Raw genomic sequence first — 21,863 nt, forward strand, 5'->3', positions numbered from 1 at the left:
AAGTGGGAGGGGAGCTGTTGCATTGTAAATTTTGGTCAATGACATGAGACAAAGTATATGTGAACTGCTGTATGAAAAGTGAATTTACTCTGTAAATCTCCACCCAAATCAAAATAAAATTGAAAAAAAAAAAGTTAACTAGGGAAGGAGTGGAAAAAGAGCTTTACAGAGGATGCAGCATGTACAAAGGACCTGTGGTAGGAAGGAGCATGGCATGTTCAAGGAACTAAAAAATGAGTATGCTAGAGCAGAGAAATCAAGAGGGATCGTGGGACAGAATGTGGCTGGAGAGGTGGTCAAAGTCAGAACAAGAAAAGCTCTACAGGTCATTTTTAGGCTTTTGGCCATGTGATTAATGGAAAAAACAGTTGAAAAATTTAAGGCAGGATGAGGTGACATGATTACAAGTGTGTTTTGGAAAGATTACTCCATAACTGTGGAGAAGAGGCACAGGGTAGTGAGTAGAGTAGGGCAAAGATTAAATATGGAGAGTGAGGAAGTGACTGCAGTGCTGGTAATGAAAGGTTCTTAACCTTAGCTATACATTATTAGAATTCCCTGAAGAGATTTTTAAAACTCTGGATGCCTAGACCTACACCCCATACCAATTAAATCAGATTCCCTGGGGCAGTGAGACCCAAGCATCAGTAATTTTTAAAACTCCTTAGATAAATCTATGTTCAGCCAAGTCTGAGAACCTGTGGGTTAGGCAACTGATGATGGGTGGCAATAGTAGAGAAAATTAGATGGATTAGAGAGACACTTAAACCAAAAAACTAAACTTACTGTCAGTGACTGGATTGCAACACATGGCAACCCTACTGGATAGAGTAAAACGCCCCATAGGGCTGAGTGGCTGCTGCGTTCAAACTGCTGACCTTTTGGTTAGCAGCTGGATGATTTAATCACTGCACCACCCGAGCTCCAAGAGACACTTAAGTGGGAATTTTATAAAGAATCAGGCAGGCAAAGGCTGATCTACAAGTGGCTTAACAGAGAAGTTATAGATCACAGCAGTGATGAAGAAGAGAATGGAGACTGAATCAAGCACTTGTTCAAATAAGAAACTAGAGGAGTCTTTGGGGAAGGGTGGGTTTTTTATTTTGTTTTTTCAGTAATAGTAAAGTAATAGTAAGTCGTTTGTTAAAGTATAGGATCATTTATCTAAACCATTTGATCAGTCTTTGTTATTAGATTTTAAGGCAGAGCTTATGTCTAAATTAGCAATTATTTGCGTTGTTTGCATCAGTTCTCTGAAGTTTCTTATTTGGGAACTGTTAAAGAACAGATGATATACAGACCATGATAGACTGTGGCTGTGCTTAAAAAATTCTTCCTCATTTAAAATTGTTTCTCACCACATATCAGTTCATTTATTCATTTTGTTGTGGTTGTTGTTAGGTGCTATTGAGTCAAATCCAACTCACAGCAATCTCATGCACAACAGAATAAAATACTTCTCAGTCCTGCACCATCCTCACAATCGTTGCTACCTTTGAGCCCATTGCCCCAGCCACTGTCAATCCATCTTGTTGAGGGTCTTCCTCTTTTTTGCTGACTCACTACTTTATCAAGCATGATATCCTTCTCTAGGGACTGGTCCTACCTGATAATGTTAAACCCTAACTAATCTACTGCCATTGAGTTAATTCCAACTCATAGCGACACTACAGAACAGAGTAGAACTGCCCCACGGGGTTTCCAAGGCTTTAATCTTTATGGAAGCAGACTGCCACATCTTCTCCCATGGAGCACCTGGTAGTTTAGGAATGGCTGATGGGTTCCAACCACTGACTTAGTTAGCAGCCAAATGCTTTAACCATGATGCCACCAGAAGTCCTGATAACATGTTAGGGAATATTTATTAAGCACTGCTCCGGTGGTGTAGTGCCTAAGGCATCTGACTGATAACCAGAAGGTTGGAGGTTCAAACCCACTGGCCACTCTGTGGAAGGAAGACAGAGCAATCTACTTCTGTAAAGATTTACCACCTTGGAAACACAAAGGAGGTCACTGTGAGTTGGAATTGCCTCAGTGGCAGTGAGTTTTTTTGTTTTTATTTTTTTTTAAGTGCAAGGCACAATTAGAGATCCTCCAGAAGTATAAGCTGTGCTCCCTTAATTAATGAAGTGTTTTATCCATTCTTTTTTTTCTTATTGTGCTTTAGGTGCAAGTTTACAGAGCAGAGTTTGTTTTACATTTGACATTTTGTATACATTTAGTTTCACTCCCTATTTACCACCCCCAACCCTAACCCAGTCTCCTCCTCTCCCTGCCCAGTAACAGTCCCACCACCACATGCCCCTCATAGTTATGCACTCCTGTGTGTCCTGCATTTCCCCCATGTGAATGCTGCCCCTCTGGTGCCCCATGGTTGATTGCTGCTCTAAGGGATGCATCTCCATAGAGTATGTGGGTGCATCATCCTGGGCTGAGTGGTCTGCATGTGCATCTTGTGAAGTGTTATCCATTCTTAATATGAAGAAACCACTTGTCATCAAGGCAATTCTGACTTATGGAGACATGCTGTGTATCACAATAAAACTGTGCTCCAGTGTCTTCAATAGCTGATGATTCAGAAGTAGATCACCAGGCCTTTTTTCCAAGGTACCTGAGGGTGAACTCGAATCTTTTGGTTAGCATCCGAATGTATTAAACTGTTTGCACTGCTCAGAGACTCCTCTTAATATGAGGAACTGTTTATTTCTTCAGATGCTATTGAAATGCTATGGAAGTAAAACTGTAAAAAGGATAGGGAATTCAGAGCCAGGCAGATCCTAGGTCAAATGTGGGTTCCACCACTTACACACTGTGTGAAACTGGGGAAGTTAATTAATTTCTTTGAGATGGTGATATCAACATACCTCTGAGAGTTACTAAAATATTCTAGTTAATGGAAAGAAACCACTCATAGTATATAGCACTGTGTGTAATAAAGTTTGTGTTGCAATGCTATCATTGAAACATTCTGTCTTTGGTTCATTGAGCATAAATGCAACAGTTCTGCATTCAATGTAAACCATCCTTGAGACCTTACATTAATGTAAGCAGAGGTGATTGTTATTGTGGCCAAGAGGTTAGTAAGACATGAGAGAACTCTAATGGTATGCTTGGTAACAACTGCAATTTGATACTAAGGTGACATTAAGTGGCCCACTGATAATGCAGGGCTTAAAGGGTTGATGGCCTGGAATTAGGGTATCAAAATGCAAATTTGTTATTTTATTTACTTTTTGGTATAATTCACAGGGGCAATTTTTTTACTCAGAGACTTAACCAAAGAAACAACTCTTGACTAAGTCCTTTTCTTCTATCTTTTTAATAGATTCCTTAGTATTAAATCCCACAAATTATATGACTATTGTGAAAAGGACAATGTATTCAAATTTAGGAGCTAGTATTCTTAAAATAAATCATAATTTGTTTTAAATTTCAGATTGGAACCAGAAATTAGGCAAGCTATCATCAAATCCAAGACCACTTAATTCACTGCCAGAGTTCTACTGTTGTGAAGAAAAAGGGCACTTTGAAAGAAATGCTTTTAAACTAAAGCAATCATGGCCTTAACACAAAGTAACATTCGGTATTCTTAGATGACTCTTTTAGACTAAGATAATTGCCCGTAGCAAGACTGCTTTATGTGTATATTTAGATGGCTACAACCCTAAAATATTTACATGCTGCAAATTCTCTTAAGATTAAACTGGTCAGTCTACCTACAGGAATCAAGATTCTGCTTTAAGAAGACTTGTCATCTGTTCTTAGCCCCACTAGCAGTCTCAGTGCACCTGCTGGCAAACTGCCTTATAGTTAGTTCAAATATAACTGTATCTTTTCAAATTAATATCCCTGTTGAAAAAAAAAGAAGCTGGGTACATAGCTAAAGAGGAAGACTACTAGCACCACAAGCCTTGAAGAGGTTCTGGACACAGAAACTGAGTCACTATTACTAATATCAAGCACAATAGACTAGAAAACAAAAAATGTTACTAGGAATAAAGAGGGGCATTTTATAATGACAAAGGGGTCAATTCCTCAGGAAGATACAATAATTAGAAACATACACAACTAATAACCAAACAAAAAAACCAAACTCACTGCCACTGAGTAGCGACCCCTCCTTGGGTTTCCAAGACAGTATCTCTACAGAAGTAGATAGTCCAGTCTCCATTTTGAGGAATGGCTGGTGGGTTTGAACCACCAGCCTCCTGGTTACCAGTCAAATGCCTTAGCACTACGCCACCAGAGCTCCTCAACTAACAATAGAACCCCAAAATACATGAAGCAAAAACTGATAGAAATGAAGGAAAAATAGACAACTCAAAAAATAATAATTGCCAACATCAATACAACACTTAATAATGGATAGAACTAGACAAAAAATAAGCACATAAACAGAAGAGCTGAACAATACTAGCAACCAAATTAAACTGATCTCTGTATCACACTCAACAGAATACTTACTTTCTCAAGTGCATGTAGAGCATTTTTTGGAATAGGCTATAAAATAATTCTCTAAATTTGAAAGGAGTGAAATCATACAAAGTATATTCTCTCATTATAATAGAATTAAATTAGAAATCAACAATAGAAGAAAAGCAGGAAAATCCATGAACATCTGAATATTACACACCAAACTTCTTAAAAACCCCATTAGGCCAAAGAAGAAATCACAAGAGAAATTAGAAAATATTTTGAGCTAATAGAAAAAAAAAGTATCAAATTTGTGGAATGCAGTTGAAACAATGGTTACAGGGAAATGTATAGTTTTTAAACTGGTTAAAGTAGAAAAGAAGAAAAATCTCGAGTCAATAACCTGATTTTATACCTAAAGAAGCTAGAAAAAGAAGAGCAAGCTAAACTCAGAGCAAACAGAGGGAAGGAAGAGTAAACAGCAATACATTAAAACAATAAAGAAATATTAATAAAACAGAAAGTTGATTCTTAAAAGAAAATCAATAAAACTGACCAAGAAAAATGATAGGAAAACACAAATTCGCAAAATCAGGAATTTATTGATTGTTTAGACAGGGAAAAAAGGATTAGTAAGGAATACTATTAACCATTTGCTATCAAATTGGATAACTTACATAAATAAAATTAATAAATTCCTAGAAAGTAACAAATTACCAAAACTGACTCAAGAAGAAATAGGACATGTGAATAGACGTATAACAAGCAAAGAAATTAAATGAGCAATTTAAAAACTCCTCCTACAAAGAAAAACATAAGCTCAGATAACTTCATGAATTGGACCAAATATTTACAAATTCTCCTAGAAAACAGAAAAAAGTACACTTTCTAACCCATTCTACGAAACCAGTATTAACCTGATTTCAAAGCAAGACAAAGATGTTTTCAGAAAGAAATAAAGAAAAAACTACAGGCCAATAACGCTCATGCAAAAATTCTCAAAAAATTATTTGCAAACTGAATTTAGCAACATAGAAACCATGACCAAGCAGAACTTATTTACAAAAAGATAAGGTTGATTAACATCTCAATTAATTGTTAAATCACAAACTGTAAAGGGTTTGAGATGTTACCCTACTTGCACAGAAACATCAGGGCACTGAGTAAGATCAAGCCTTTATTACTCATTAACAGTAACAAAAGCCGGAGTAACTGGCTTGTAGTGCCACTTGCCCCCATCTAATTCCCCATAGGGTGCCATGTAAGGTAACATATTTTTGAAAACAAACAAACAAACTTGTTGCCATCAAATTGATTCCAACTGATGGAGACTTTGGAAGGCACATTCAAGCCTCTCTTGCCCTGCACAAGCATTACAGCGTTTAACTGCTGGCAAGCCTCCTATCCAGAGGTATCCCACTCCACCCTGCTGTAAGATGATACTCTGCTCAGGGTCCTTTGAGGCAACCTTGCATAGGGCACATTCAGGTTCTGCCCTGTACAGCTAAGTGTTACACCTCCTTTAGCTCCCCTGGTAAGCTTCCTCCTCAAAGGCACTCAGCTCTCACTCTATAGGCTGACATGCCCATGCCAATGTCTCTCACCATCTGGAGTGTTAAAGTTCTCTCTTCTGGGTCTAGGAAGTCCTCAGCACAGGGATCCTGAGTCCTAAGGCAAATAGGGATCCTGAGTCCTAAGGCAAATAGGGATCCTGATTCCTAAGGCAAATAGGGATCCTGAGTTCTAAGACAACACTCTCCTCCAGACTCTTCTTGATGGTAGTGAAATCCTCCTGAAGCTCTGCAGGATTGGCCCTTATATATGCCTAACCAAAACCAAACTCACTGCCGTTGGAGTCAGATCTGACTCATAGAGACCCCTCTTGAGTTTCTGAGGCAGTATCACTATGGAAGTAGATTGCCCAACCTTCCTATATATTCCTACTCCTTGTCAATATCAAGACATGGTCCTCCCACTAGGACCACAAGTCAATTTAGTAGACCGTAAGTCAATTTGCACAGTGCTAGGCAAGTATTATGTGAGAGATAGGAAGGCCATATAAAAACAGTTCATTGCACCGCAGATACCACGAGTCAGAATCAACTTGACAGTAACTTTTATCTGATAACTGTATCCAGAATATATTATACCTCTTACAATTCAAAGACAAATAACCCAATTAAAAAATTGCTCTCAAGTGCATGAAGAGATGCTCAAAGGGCATTAGTCACTAAGGAAATGCAAATCAAAACCTTATACCATATCAATACCAGTCCACTCCACTAGGATGGCTTTATCATAAAAATAGAAAACAAGTGTTGATGAAGATGTGGAGAAATTAGAAATTTCATTCATTATTGGTGGGACTGTAAAATGATGCAGCTGCTATGGAAGAGTTTGGCAGTTCCTCAAAAATTCAAGCAGAGAATTACCAAGTTGTTAGTTGTCATCAAGTTAGTTTTAATTCATTGTGACCCTCTCTACAGCAGAATGAAACACTGCCCAGTCCTGTGCCATCTTCCCAATTGTTGCATGCTTGAGCTCATAGTCGCAGCCACTCAATCAATCCATCTCATTGGGGGTCTTCTCCTTTTTTGCTGTCCCTCTACTTTACCAAGCATGATATCATTCTCCAGCAAGTAGTCCCTTCGGACAACATGACCAAAGTATAAGAGACGAAGTCTGGCCACTCTCACTTCTAAGAAGCATTCTGGCCACATACTTTCTACAAAACAGATTTGCTCATTCGAACAGTCCATGGTACATTCAATATTGTTCACTAATGTCACATTTCAAATACATCAACTCTTCTTCAGTCTTCTTTCTTCATTGTCCAGCTTTCACATGCACATGAAGCGAATGAAAATACCATGGCTTGGGTCAGGCACACCTTGGTCTTCAGAGTGGTATCTTTGCTCTTTAACACTTTAATGAGGTCTTCTGCAGAAGATCTGCCCAGTGCAACACATCATTTGATTTCTTAACTGCTGCTTCCATGGATGTTGATTGTGGATCCAAGTAAAATGAAATCCTTGACAATATCAAACTTTTCTCCATTTATCATGATGTTGCTTATTCGTCCAATTTGTGAGGATTTTTCAATGGCTATAATGAAAAGTCAGACAATACCAAGTGCTGCCATGGATATGGAGAAATGGGAATACTAACATGCTGTTGGTGGGAAGTTAGGCTGTCACTTTGGACGTTTCTTAAAAAATTAAAACATAAATGTACCTTATGATCTAGCAGTTTCACTCCTATGTATCTACCCAAGAAAAATGAAAACATGTCCACACAAAGATTTACATGCAGCTTAATTCTTAACAGCCCAAACTTGCAAACAATTCAAGTGTCCATAGCTGAATGGATGAACAAAATGTGATACATTCACACTATACTAAAAACCAAACAATTGCCACTGAGTAGATTTCAATTCATAGCAATCCTACAGGACAGAGTAGAAATGCCCCATAAAGTTTCCAAGGCTGTAAATCTACAGAAGCAGACTGCCACATCTTCCTCCCCAGAGCAGCTGGTGGGTTCCAATCACTGACCTTTTGGTTAGCAGCTGAACTCTTAACCACTGTGCCAAGAGGGTATACAATGGAATACTATTCAGCAATAAAAAGGAACAAAGTACATGGTTCAGCCTAAAATTATTATGTTACATAAAAACAATCAGAAAGAAGAACATATTAAATACTTTCATGTATGTTAAATGTCTAGGAAAGACAACTCTATTGAGACAAAATAGATTAGTGAGGTTGAGGGTAGGGATGGGAAGTGATAAGTAGGCATAAGGGATCCTTATGGGTAATGAAATTAGTCTAAATTTGGATTGTGGTTGACAATCTAAATCCACACCCCACTCACAACTTATACAAAGTAACACTGACCATGATTTATAATTTAGATGTATGAAATCATTAATCACTGAACATACTCAGTTCTCAGATAAACTTTGTTTACCTGAGTAATTTGTTTATTAAGTGCTATAACCCGTTTCTGAAAAACTGAAATTATATGCTTGTAAAAATGTAAAAACTGTCTAAATAAGAACTCAAGCAGTTAACTGTTTAATATACTCATGTACATATTTTGTCCTAGGTTTAGAGTAACAATTACACGTGTGTGTGTGTGTGTGTATAAGAAAATTATATATATATATATATATATATATAATTTTCTTTATAAAGAAATAAGTATAAGTGAGGATGACTTACGGCACCTACTGATGAAGGTTGAAGAATACAGTCTGCAGTATGGATTACATCTTAACATAAAGAAAACAAAAATCCTCACAACTGTACCAATGAGCAGCATCACAATAAATGGAGAGAAGATTGAGGTTGTCAAAGAATTCACGTTGCTTGGTTCTACAATCGATGCCAACAGAAGCAGCAGTCAGGACATTAGATGATGTGTAGCATTGGGAAAGTCAACTGCGAAGGAACTGTTTCAAGTGCTGAGGAGCAAGGATATCTCCTTGAGGACTAAGGTGCGCCTGACACAAGCCATGATATTTCCAATCGCCTCGTATGCATGTGAGAGCTGGACAATGAATAAGGAAGACCGAAGAAGAGTTGATGCTTTTCAGTTGTGGTGCTGGCAGAGAATGCTGAAAGTACCATGGACTGCTAAAAGAACTAACAGATCTGTCCTGGAGGAAGTGCAGCCAGAATGCTCCTTGGAAGCAAGAATGGCCAGACTTCATCTCACCTATTTTGGTCATGTTGTCAGAAGGGACCATTCCCTGGAGAAGGATGTCATGCTTGGTAGGGTGGAGGGTCGACGAAAGAGGGGGAGGCCTTCAATGAGATGGATTGATACAGTGGCTGCGATGATGGGATCAAGTATAGCAGGGATTGTGGGGCTGGTGCGGGATCGGGCAGTGTTTCGTTCTGCTGTGCATGGGGTCGCTATGAGTCGGAAACGACTCGACGGCACTTAACAACAACAACAACATAATTTTCTTCCTCTAGCCCCCTATTCCAAATTGTGTCCTGTTATAGAAAACTTGCTATTATCATATGCCAATGTGTCATGATTATCTTTATAATCAATGTATATGGATCTAACCAAAATTTTTTAAAGTTTCATAGAAGACTATAGTTATGGAATGAATGGGCATTCAGATTTTTTCCAATTACATGCAAAACAGGGCCATCTTTTTTTCTATGTTTTAGGGGAGTGGGATTGCTGGTAAGTAAGAGGATTTGCAAATACAAATTTTGGCAAATTTTGCCACAAACCTTCTCCTAATATTTTAGTAATTCACACTCCCAACAAGGTGCCTACTTCTTCCTATCTTTGGTAACCACTGATCTTTTTATTTTTATATTTACAAATCTGAGAGAAAAAGTGATATCACATTATTTAATATGAATTTTCCTGTGTATAAGGGAAGCTGGACATCTCCTCATATTTTTTGCCTAATTACATTTGTTTTTCTGTGAATTGCATTGCTTGTTACATATATCGACCTTCTTGCCCTTTTTTTCCTTCAGGTTGTCATCTTATTTATGGCAGTTCTTTGTGTATTACGGATGTGTTGAAAACATTTTTCCTCAAATATTTTCTCAGATTTTTAACTTTGTAATAATAAAAAAAGTTTTAATCTGGTCATATCTGTACAGGTTTTCTTTTGTGTTGAGCTTCCCATTTTCTTTTTCTAAGAATGCTTTCCTTAAGATGTTCCCATATTACTTTCACTCCTAAAAATTTTTGTAATTTTTACTCTATCTGAAACTCGTATTTTATACTGAGGTTGTTTTCTCCCATAATAATTAGTTGGGCCATCATTTGTTTATACTTTTATACACCCTTTTCCCATTGAAATGGTATGCCATTTTTAGCATAAAGTTCCCATATATGCTGGTGCCTATTTCTGGAATGTCTATTACATTTCCCTTATGTACCTATTCTTGCCCACACCAAAAAGCATGTATTTTTATTACAGTTTTAACATCTGATGGGAAAATACCTCCTCTCTCAATAATTTCCTTTTTGAAAAATGTCTTAAAATTCTTGCATATTAGTTTTTCTACATATGTTTCAAAATAATTTTGCCCAGTGACAAAGAATCTTCTGGTGATCTGACTAGGACAGCATTAAATTTATATACTAATTTGTCTAGAATTGGCATTCCCATTTGTCCTATATTAAAAAAAAAAAAAACACTAATAAGTGGCCCTTACACCTCATTGAAATATTTTGTTCTGCCACCCAGTTCCCTTCTAGTGAATTTCAAAATTTGTAGTACACATTTTTTATTTCCCGCAATTTTTCTGTGCTGTCATTATGTCTTCTATGTATACATTAGCATATTTTTTCTTAGACTCCTCTTCTTTCACATAGGTGGTTTAGTTTGGTCTTCTTCCAGGTTACTGACAACTTTACCAGCCTCATGTGCCCCTGGTTCATTTTGTTGAATTCTCCAACCCTCCAAATTCCATCCTTCCTTCCAACTCTGGGCCTCTGCACATTATGTTCTTCAGTTACTCATCTGTTCAGTTTCAGTTTAAATGTTATTTCTTCTTAAGGATTTCTCTGACCCTTCTCAAACTTGTATTAGGTTCTCTTTTATAGCACCCTGTACTCTTCCACTGTACACACAATATCATTTATAAATACGTTTGTTTAAAATGCTGTCCCCACTAACTTCAGGAAGACAACCTACTTCTTTTGTACCCAATGCCTAACAGAATCTGGCATATGCAATAGCTCAACACAGATTTGTTATTTAAAGGGAGTAATCTACTGATCTATATCTGAAGAACTGACCGGCTCCCTTAACCAATCTATTAGCAAATAGCTCTCTTTTAAAAAACAGGAGAGAATCAATCAAACTTAAAAATCAGTAAATGGCTATTAACATCAATAGGAGAGTCAGACTATTTTGGTGGTGGTGGTGGGGGGGAACCAAGACTGCTTGACTTGGACAATGGATTCTTTATATCTGCTTCTGGGCCATTACTAAAAATGTGTTTAATCATTGCTCCAATAATTCATTGCCTATAGCCAAAATGAGAATGTGAACTTTAAAAAATGCTTTCTTCTAGTATAATTTTTATGTTTGGGTAGCTAATCTAACTTGAAGCTCAAGAAGGGAGAAAGTAGAATGAAAAGCTCATTTAATTTCTGTCAGAATAAATTGTATTTTTACCTATAGCGCTTACCAAGGCACTCTGGTAGTGAGTAAGCCTGCTTATTTGGCTGCTAATCAGATGGTCAGCAGTTCAAAACCCACCAGATGCTCCATGGGAGGAAGATGAGGCAATCTACTTCCATAAAAATTTACAGCCTTGGGAAGCCAAAGGGGGTTGCTGTAAATCAGAATCGACTCAATGGCAGTGGGTTTGGTTTTTGGTATAGTCATTACACCAGTAGTTAGTTTGTAGGATCACTTGAACTGTACTTTTTATTTAATAAGTCCATCAAGATTGCTGCTAATTTAGAATTTTCTTGAACTAAGTATTTATAAAAATATGTCCAGGGAAAAATAAAAGCTATTTAGACTCTTGCAAAGATTCTGTTTTTGGTCTCTCCCCACCTTAGCCCCACATACTGCAAGGATAAAGCTCATTTCCTACATGTGAGTATTCATAAACATTACTTCTCTTATCAAAACAAAAAAACACAATACACAAAGTGTACTAGAAATATTTGGTTCTTTTTAATCAGCTATTGATGGTATAATAAAATAAATTTAAGTGGCACCTAATTTAAACATTTAAAATAGTTAATTGAAGGTACAGCACGATATGTTAAACCTAATTGTCAAAATAATGCCTTTTTTTCCCCCCAAGAAAGAAGAAATAAAGGCATGATCAAAATTATGATCAACATTTTGGGTTCATTTGGACACTCACAGATGATTCTGTAGGCATATCGGCAGGCACAATGTTGAAAAAAATCAATCCATTAGATTTAGGAAAAATGAGAAAAGAAAAAAGGAAAGATACACATTTCAGAATTAATGTCTGAAATTAAAGGAAAATATCCACCAAATATCACAACAGATTTTTAATGACTTCTTTCTTTAACATTAAGATTGCTGTTTCCAGGAATATTTTTTCCCTTTGAACATTTAAATAAATGCTCAATGTATTAAATAATTTACAGAGAGAAATAAGTTCTGTATTCTGTACAATTAAAGGACTTGTAATTACCCCTCTCAAAGTTCAATTTTGCAATGGTCTTAGCAAAAAATAAACAGTTCACAATCTGAACAGAATTTATAGCATTACAAAGTTTACAGAACTCCTATCCTTTAATGATTTTTTTTCTAACAGCAAAGATTATACTGACAAAACTGAATGATCAGAATGTAAAAATATTTGTGCAAAACAGCATTAATTGTTCTTACCATCTAATAGGGGTAAAACCTAAGAACACACAATACCAATAATGAAGAAAAACTACATTGAAAGTAATTCTGTTCGATTTCAAACAATATAGACTATACCATCACTAAACATTAAAAGAAAACGTGGCACCATGAGCAGCAGGAGCAACAAATGATTTGGCAATTATGTCAGCCAAGGAAAGCTGACACAGGAATATGCCAAAGTTTACCTCCATGACAGCCATCCATTTAAAAGACTGGAACAACTGCAGAGCTTACAACTCACTTCAATGTCTTTATTCTTCAATTTGCAGATCATAAATGAAATGCTTATGCAAGTCTTTTTTTCCCCTCTCAAGGAGTGTTTCTTATGTCATGGGAAGTCCTTAAAAAAGCTGAATCATAGACTCTCTGGATTTACCTACACCAATCCATTTAACTGGGGAAAGAAAAAAAAGACTAGTGTAAATTCATGCATAATGTTCAATCTTTAGGATTAAGACTACCCCCACTCTTCTCAGTGTTACCATTTAACTTTTCTCTCTATGCCTTTTTGTTGTTTTTCCTATCGTTAGCAGTCTATGCTTATTTCTAAATAGAATGTACAGTCAAGACCCAGAACAGGGTTGTTATAAGTCTGCCTATAGTTACACAGTTTCAACTGTATGATATTTATAATTACTTACTTCCTAATGAGTAAAATATTGGCTGAAATCAGCACAGAGTTAAAGAAATTTTGATAAAGCTCCACATAACTAAAAAAAAAAAAAGATACTGAGATATCATAGTAACTTTTATATCTTAATAATAGAACTATCTCGAAGAGAATATTCTAACTTGTTCAGCCTTAGTAATGGCTACTGTCTATGGGAATCTCTAATCATCTGCATCAAATGGTTTTAGATTATTCACAGAATTACTGGGTTCCATAGGGTACTGTTAGGATAAAACTATGTGGAAATTTACAGAGGTCATTATTAGATTCACTGCTGTTTGTATTTCAAAAAAAAAAAGAATGCTGAGTAAGGGCAGTGAGCATATATGCTTCCTAAATTTGTCAGGAAGGTAGGAGAGGCAGCTAGCAATTTGGAAAACAAGGTGCATCAAAAATATAAAACAAGACTCATGTTTGAAATGAATCACAATATGAACTCAGAGTAAGTCCCTAAGACTGTACTGTATGTTGAGGATAGCTCTCACATATGTCATTTTTTCTTGTCTCCCAAATCTCCATCATGGAAATGAAAGGAAAACAATCTGTTATAAGAAAGACTTCCACATCACTAGTTACACGTATGGTTATACCTGGCCACCTTACATTTATTTATTGAAGTTTTATCAATTTTTCATCCTTTGCTTACATTGTTCCAAATGAGATTTGTCTTCTATAACTACTATTTCCTAGTATCTAATGAAGAAACTCTTTCCATTCTCAAGGATGGTTTAGCCCCAAATGGAAAAAAGAAGAAGAAAAAAAAAAAACCACACAAACCATTTTAGGTGATTGTGAAAATATAAGGATTTGTTAAAAGGAATGAGAGTGAATATCATAGCTAGAAACAGACTAACAGAATTAAAGACAGAGTCTAAATGAGTAATCTATTATCTTCAACATATGAAAGATATTTAAAGATAAATAATATATTTACTGTAAATAGTATTATTTTTTTATCTTCCTGGGCATTAATGCAAATCACGAGGACTCTGCAAATGTGGTAATCATCTTTCTTTTATCCCATTTCAAAGGCAGATAGACAAGTCAAAAATAGAAAAAGTAAAGATTAACTATTGTTCAGAAAACATCTCTATTTACCTGGAATTTGAAGCTCATCTTCAACAAAGCGAACATAATTTTGTGCATTAACAGGTAGTTCTTTAAATGTCCTTGCATTTGATATGTCTGTATTCCATCCTGGGAAAGTCTTGTATTGAACTTCAACTTTATTTAAGACTTCTTGGTTTGCTAAAAGTTAAAGAATATACTTGTTCATGGTGCACAACGCCTACTGTCAAACAAGATTTTTCTTTTTTTTAAAATACACCACAGGTTCATGATCTCTTATCAAACTCTTTGAAGTTAAATGTATTAAAAATAAAGAAACTTTCAGATTTTAGAAGGGTAAAACAGTACATATACCATCTGAAGTAGTATATTATAATCGGCCATTTATATTTCTGCAGCAACACACTGGTTATTCACTAATTAGGTAAAGATTTTGTAGTCCAAGATTGGTTTCATTGTCAAATGAGTTCTGGTGTCAAATTCAATTTCAATATTCGAAGCTTTTTAGATTCTATACTACGGTTTAGGGAGTGGGGAACAGTATAATGGCACCAATTTCACAGAAAGGCTTGCACACCTGTTTTCATCCAAGTAATCTATCGTTTTAGTATTCAAAATCATAGGTGGAAATTTTCTTCATTATTCCACCTAACCAGTAACTATTACTCCTCTGTACCCCCAAATAAAAACTAAAAAGAAAACTAATTAATAACAGTTCTTTGACTACAGACAGTATAGTGGACTATGGTACGTCGTCTCAGATTTCCCTTTTTAAGGCTCTGATACTCATTCCTTCAGTTGCTGAGAGTGTTGCCTGCTGACCACTCACAGTCCAGAACCTCCCTTGGAACTGCCCTCCACTGAACAGAGCTGGCTCCTGTGGCAGCCCACATCCAGTGTCAATGTAGGGGATACAAAGGACCTGAGCGGACTGGTGGACCATGAGATCCTCAGCATATATGACCATGAGACCAGAAGAACTAAATGGTGCCAGGCTACCACTGTCAACCACTTGGAAGGGGATCTATGTAGGAGATCCTGGCTAGAGTGGGAGAACAATGTGGAACAAAACTCAAAATCATTAAAAAAAAAAAAAAAAGGGACTAGGTTTGCTGGTCTGATAGAGCCTTGTAAAACCCAAGACTATGTGGTCCCTAGCTGCCCTTCAGGTCTGGAATTGAACCTACTCCTGTGGCTTCCAGCCAAACAAAAGACAGGTATATGAGCTGAACATTTATGTTAGGTAGATACACTCCTTGGAGAGATCAATGATGGGAGAACAGAAGGGCAGTGTATACACAGGGAGACCGCTCAGAGGGTAAGAGTGCATGGGAGGGAAGGACACAGGGAAAAGGTAACTATTGGGAGAAAGTGGGAAAAGAGCTGTTGCATTATTGAAAATTGCAGTCAATGTCATGAAACAAAATGTGTATGAACTGCTATATGAAAAACGAATTTGCTGTGTAAAGTTTCACTCAAATCACAATAAAAATTTTTAAAGAAATTAAAAACAGTTGTTGTTGTTGCTGTTGTTTTGCCGTCGAGTCGGCCCCGACTCATAGCGACCCCTCCTTGGGTTTCCGAGGCAGTATCACTACGGAAGTAGGATTGCCCAACCTTCCTTCCGAGGAGTGGCTGGTGGGTTTGAACCGTCAGCCTTCTGGTGAGCAGTCAAGTGCCTTAGGCACTATGCTACCAGAGCTAGAAAGATTAAAAAGAAAAAGGACCTGCCATTTACCTTAAATGAGGACAACTCTGATGGGCCATTTGGCTTCTAGAATTTCTCATGTAACTACATTTCTTCCTCTTCCTAATTCTGCTTCTCTCTCTGCTTCAAAGATGTTGCTCAGAGCACTCACAAACAAATTTCCTGTTTGCAAATCTCCCTTATCAGAGTCAGTTTCCCAGGGAATGCAACCTACCACAACTGGTTCCAGGAGTGGTCTGGGGAAGAAGGCTTATTAAAAGGGGATTTTGGAACTAGATCAATAGCCAGCTCTAGCAAGAAGTAGACAGAGTATGGATAGGCCCTGGCATGCTGCACAATTGTTAAAACCTTCATGAGTAGTGAACTGAGAGGCCATACTGGTAGAAGGTAAAGCACTGACAATGACTTAACCATCAGTTGCTGCTGAGATGGTTCTTACTCATGGTGATCCTATGTGGGTCAGAGAGGAACTGTGCTCTCATGGGATTTCAATGGCTGAATTTTTGGAAGTAGATTGCCAGGACTTTTGTCCAAAGTGCCTCTGGGTGGACTTTAACTTCCAACATTTCAGTTAGCAGCTGAGCACATTAACAGTTTGTACCACACAGATCTTCTGGCAGTATCTTAAACCAAAAAACACCAAACTCAGTGCCATCTAGTCTTCTTTGGCTCACAGCGACCCCTCCTTGGGTTTCTGAAGCAGTATCACTATGGAAGTAGATTGTCCAATCTTCCTTCCAAGGAGTGGCTGGTGTGTTTGAAACACCAGCCTTCAGGTTAGCAGTCAAAAGGAACAATCAAATAATGGAATCGGATAGCTCTTGATGAATTCCATTAATGAATTATAGAAAGACAATGAAGGCCAAGGGTGATTAATAATCAGTTTAAGGCAAAGTATGAAAGCCAGAGGGCCAAATCTCACCATCTACAGCAAAGGGCAGAAAAATCTGAGGATCAGGCCCAGGACTCAATAACACAAACACAGAATCTAGAGAAAACTGACGTCTGAAGCCTAGCATGTCTGCTATAACAAGGCCAGAACTCTGCTTGGGAAAGAGGAGGACCCTGAGACTTTGAATGGGGACATCTAGGTTGATACATCTGAAAATGCAGATCTCTAGATTTGTCTAGGCCTAGTGCCCAAGGCACTTGACTGCTAACTAGAAGGCTGGTGGTTCAAACCCACCAGCCACTCCACAGAAGGAAGATGGGGCAACCTACTTCTGTAGTGATACTGCTTTGGAAACCCAAGGAGGGGTCGCTATGAGTCAGGTCCGACTTGACGGCACATAACAACAACAATGAGGACAGGAAGTATCTACTTCATGTTAAAGGCCAAGTCTTCCCCTTGTTTAAAGATCATGCATAGTGCTCTACCTTGCAAGGCTGTTTTCCTCTCAGAAGCTATTCCAACTCTCATGCTAAACTCACTGCCATCATTTAGAGGGTCAAGTCATAACATAAGCTGGTCAAGGAAGCACTGGGTGAGCCCAGGGAGGAAAGGAATACTTTGAATACTATGAAGGATCTCCAGGACCAAGCCAACATATATAAGCAGGAAGAGCTACATAAAGAACTGGATCCTGGGGGTGCTCGTCAAGGAAGGGAAAAAGTGGTAGAGCAAAAAGTAAGAGAGCATATTGATATAGGAGTCCTTTTCCATGATCTATGACATAGGATTTAACATCCTGGCAAGTACCCTTAGATAATGAAAACATGCTGTAGGAACATTCTTGAAAGCTCTGATGAAGTGATGAGTCACACTAAACAGAAATCCCAGAATTGCTGTGCTAGACAGTAGAAGAAGGAATGAAGAAGACCCAGTGGGTTCCATTTCCAGCCATCACTGAGTACCTGATTCCATCCTAGTTACACTGATAAAACAACTGAATAACTGGACACAGTACATGACAACTCTTTTCAGCAGGCAGTAGACAACAGGCAGCACAAAACTGTAGTTCCTCAGAGAAGTCTTGAAATCACTCAACTCTCTCTCAGCCTAGGTACAATTTTCCTGACCACAGCTGAGGATTCTTAAATTTAAACAGAGTAGAGGCCCCACTGACTTGAGGGGGCAGTTATCAGAGTTCAGAGAAGCTGAAGTAACCAGAATCAGCAGCACCAGGTGTCACAGAGTCCATGGCTAAGGGCATGAAAAGAGTAGACTAATGCAGGTTACCAGATAGCAACTGCCAAACAAAGATTCTAGAGGTCAACAGAGCTTGTAGAAGGGAAGGACAGGTACACTGCAACTCCAGAGCTGCCAGATTTCCTTAACACCTTGTTAACTCCCCTAGTACCCCTAGTCAAGACAACAGAAAGGCTGTTCCTAAGAAGTAAAAACTATACCCTAGAGTAAGACTTACTCTAGACAACCCCCTTACACATACATGCATGCCCCTCTTCATAACAAAGTCTAAAACCAAGGTCTTCCGAGATCTACAGGACAGAGATTTTAGAGACTGGCTGACACCAGGTTAAAAAGGAGAAAGGTGTGGGAAACACCCTGGGCATTCAACAGAACTACACTAAGAAAGCATAAAACCAAGTTGAAGATGATGAACTAGTAATCCAACTGACCCCTAAAATAAAAACAATATTCTTCAGAGGAAGATAACAGAATCCATATCTCTAGAACATATTATTTATAATGTCCAACATTAAATTTAAAGTCCTTAGTCACAGAAACAAGAAAATGTGATCCATAGTTAAGGAAAAGCATAGTCCACAGAAACAAGAGATGGTTCCATATGCTGAACTTAACAGATAATGACTTTAAATTGGCTAATATGAATATTCTCAAAGAATTAAATGAAAATCTGGTCATGATGAGTGAGCATATAGAGAATCTCAGCAGAAAAACAGAAACTACAGGGAAAAAAAACAAATGGAAATTCTAAAAATGAAACAAAAATTTCACCAAACGAGTTTAAAAAGTGTATTAAAGGGGTAAGATGGCGAACTAGGCAGAAACACTACAAAGACCCTCTTCAACAAAGAAAAGGGACACCAATTAACACAGACACAGAAGATAATCCTGGACCCCTGAGCCTTGAAGGGAAGGCTATAGAAGTGGACTAAACCTCAACTAGCAGAAGAATTTGCATGAAAATACCAAAAAAGGAGACAGACAGAGCTGCGGTCTGGCAGCAATCCTGAGTGAGCCAAACAAAACAGCACAGACAGCTTGGAGCAGGATGAGTGGAGGCAGGACCTAAGAATTAACTTAAAAATCAACCCTGCTAGCCAGGGACTGCATGGAGGACTGCTCTGGTGGCTGGAGAATAAAGGGAGAAGATGAAGAGAAATGTGGGCTGAGCTGTAGACTTTTGCCTGTCCAGAGAGCGCTGCCATTTTCAATGTCCACAAGCAGCTTGATCATTTTGGATATTTAAAAAGACAGCGCTCTTGCAAATTCCAGGGGCTTAAGAACAGGTTCTGCTTGCCAGCAACCCCAAGGGCACTCCGGACCTGCAAGCCTGAAAAGGTGTGACATTCCTCTTGTTACTCTTATACCCCACACCCGCTTGGTGAACAGAGGTGCAGCCATCCCCCACTCCCACCTACCTTCTGGGCCCCCAGGAATACTGTAACAGTCTGGGTGCTCACACAGACGCAGGGTGCCCTGCCATATCCTCCGATTTTTTTTCCTCTTTTTTTTTTTTTTTCCTGGTGATTAGGTTAAGTGTATTTGTCTGTTTTAAAACAACTATTATTATTAATACTTTTATCCTTTTGACTATTATTCTTATTGCTCCCCTCCCAGGTCCTAGTTTTCAGCTTTTTTTCCTTTCCCTGTTCCTAGTAGAAATTTTCTTTTTGATTTAAATTTTGTCCCCATTATTTTCTCGTGCTTAACCCCATTCCTTGTTCTTCTTTTTCCATTTTCCCCATTTTCTTTTCTTCATTATTCACTTTCTCTACCTTTTTTCTCGTAGTGCCCTATATTGAGATATTGCAGGTTTTCTTGTTTTTTTTCTTCTTCTTTTTTCCTTTTTTCTTATTTTGGTTACTGTTCCTGTGTGATTACATGGTGTGTTTTCATGCCTGGGCTTTTAGTTTTTTGATGGTTATTCAACTGTAATTTTTGTCTGAGTGAGAGAAAGCAACAGTCACCATAAGACACAACTACACCCACACCTCCTGCAACTTCACTTACTGAGCAAGAGCCATTTCCTCCTTCTCCACCAAAGGGCCAACGATAAAAAACCACCAAAAAAAGCCTGAATCACCCTTGGCAGCTCTTCACAAACAGTTAACAGAGATCTAAATACAACAACGTCACGATGCCTCCGAGACAAGAGACGATCACAGTCCACACAAAGAAGCAGGATAAAGTGGTAGAAACAAGGGAGCAGGATACAAACCCAGAACACATCCCTGAGGAAGCAGCAGCATTGGAACTCTCTGATAAGAAATTCAAAAGAATTATCTTTAAGTATCTTCAAAGGATTGAGAGACAGACCAAAGAAAACACAGAAAAAACCCTAGAAGAATTTTGGAAGAAAATACAACAAAATGGCAAAATAAATGAAAAATTAGAAATGATTCTAAATCTACAGATAGAAATCCACAAGATTAATACTAAATTGTCAGAAATATATAACACATTGGAAGGGCAAAGGAGTAGAATTGATGCGATGGAAGACAGAATTAATGAGATGGAAGAAAAATACCTGAATACTTCTTTGGAAAGGGATCAATCAGAAAAAAAATCAAAACAAAATGAAGAAAGCCTAAGGTTCATGTGGGATACCATCAAAAGGAATAACTTACGTGTCATTGGAATGCCAGAACAGGAAGACAAAAATAAAAACACTGAGAAAATTATCCAAGATTTGCTAGAGAACTTCCCTGAAATGATGAAATGATCCATTCAGGAAGTACAATGAACCCCAAACAGGATACACCCCAAAAGAAAATCACCAAGACACATCATCATCAAACCCATCAAAACCAAAGACAAAGACAGAATCCTGAAAGCTGCACAGGAAAAACAAAAGGTTACGTACTAAGGACAGCCAGTAAGAATAAGCTCTGATTTCTCAGTAGAAACCATGCAAGCGAGAAGGCAATGGGATGGTATATATAAAATCCTGAAAGAGAAAAATTTTCAACAAAGAATTTATACTTGGCAAAATTATCCCTCAAATATGATGGTGAAATTAGGATATTTCCAGAAAAGCAGAAACTAAGGGAATTTGTTAAAACCAGACCAACCTTACAAGACATGCTAAAGGGAGTCCTTTGAACAGAGAACCAAAAATAGCACATAACCACTGACCATTAATACACAGGATAACAACCCAGAAACCACAGCTATGGACATATCCAAAGTAAAATGAGATTACAAGATTGTAAACAGGAAACCAGAGACATCAACTGGCAAGTGAGGACAACTACGAACAAAAAGAGGGAAAAGACTGTATAGTTACAGAACTTTTAAATGATGAGGAAGTTAAGAGAGTTTCAAGAAAGAAAGGACTGTTATAAACTTGGGGAGAAAATTATAAATCATAGGGTAATGACAAAGAAAAATGATAAACTTTCACATCACAATAAAAAGGAGGACAAACACAAATATTCAGCATATACTAAAACAACAGCAACAA

At 37.7% G+C, this 21,863-nt stretch overlaps 2 protein-coding genes across 2 annotated transcripts in view; one reads left to right on the forward strand and one right to left on the reverse strand.

Annotated features, from left to right (window-relative positions):
- The window catches only part of CUNH1orf100 (chromosome unknown C1orf100 homolog), a 118,406-nt gene extending 114,839 nt beyond the window's left edge, over positions 1–3,567 (forward strand). Inside the window, exon 4 of the mRNA XM_007949155.1 lies at positions 3,437–3,567. Within this exon, the coding sequence (XP_007947346.1) occupies positions 3,437–3,567 (131 nt within the window). The remainder of the gene's footprint in view (positions 1–3,436) is intronic.
- A 9,579-nt stretch (positions 3,568–13,146) lies between these two features.
- ADSS2 (adenylosuccinate synthase 2) overlaps positions 13,147–21,863 on the reverse strand; it is a 61,563-nt gene continuing 52,846 nt past the window's right edge. The window contains exons 12-13 of the mRNA XM_007949148.2: positions 14,574–14,723; positions 13,147–13,199 (exon numbers count right to left, since the gene is read on the reverse strand). Coding sequence (XP_007947339.1) covers positions 13,147–13,199; positions 14,574–14,723 — 203 coding nt within the window. The remainder of the gene's footprint in view (positions 13,200–14,573; positions 14,724–21,863) is intronic.

Source organism: Orycteropus afer, unplaced genomic scaffold (assembly GCF_000298275.1).
Source record: "Orycteropus afer afer isolate SDZICR_OR568_19922 unplaced genomic scaffold, OryAfe1.0 scaffold00239, whole genome shotgun sequence".
NCBI classification, from domain to species: Eukaryota; Metazoa; Chordata; class Mammalia; order Tubulidentata; family Orycteropodidae; genus Orycteropus; species Orycteropus afer.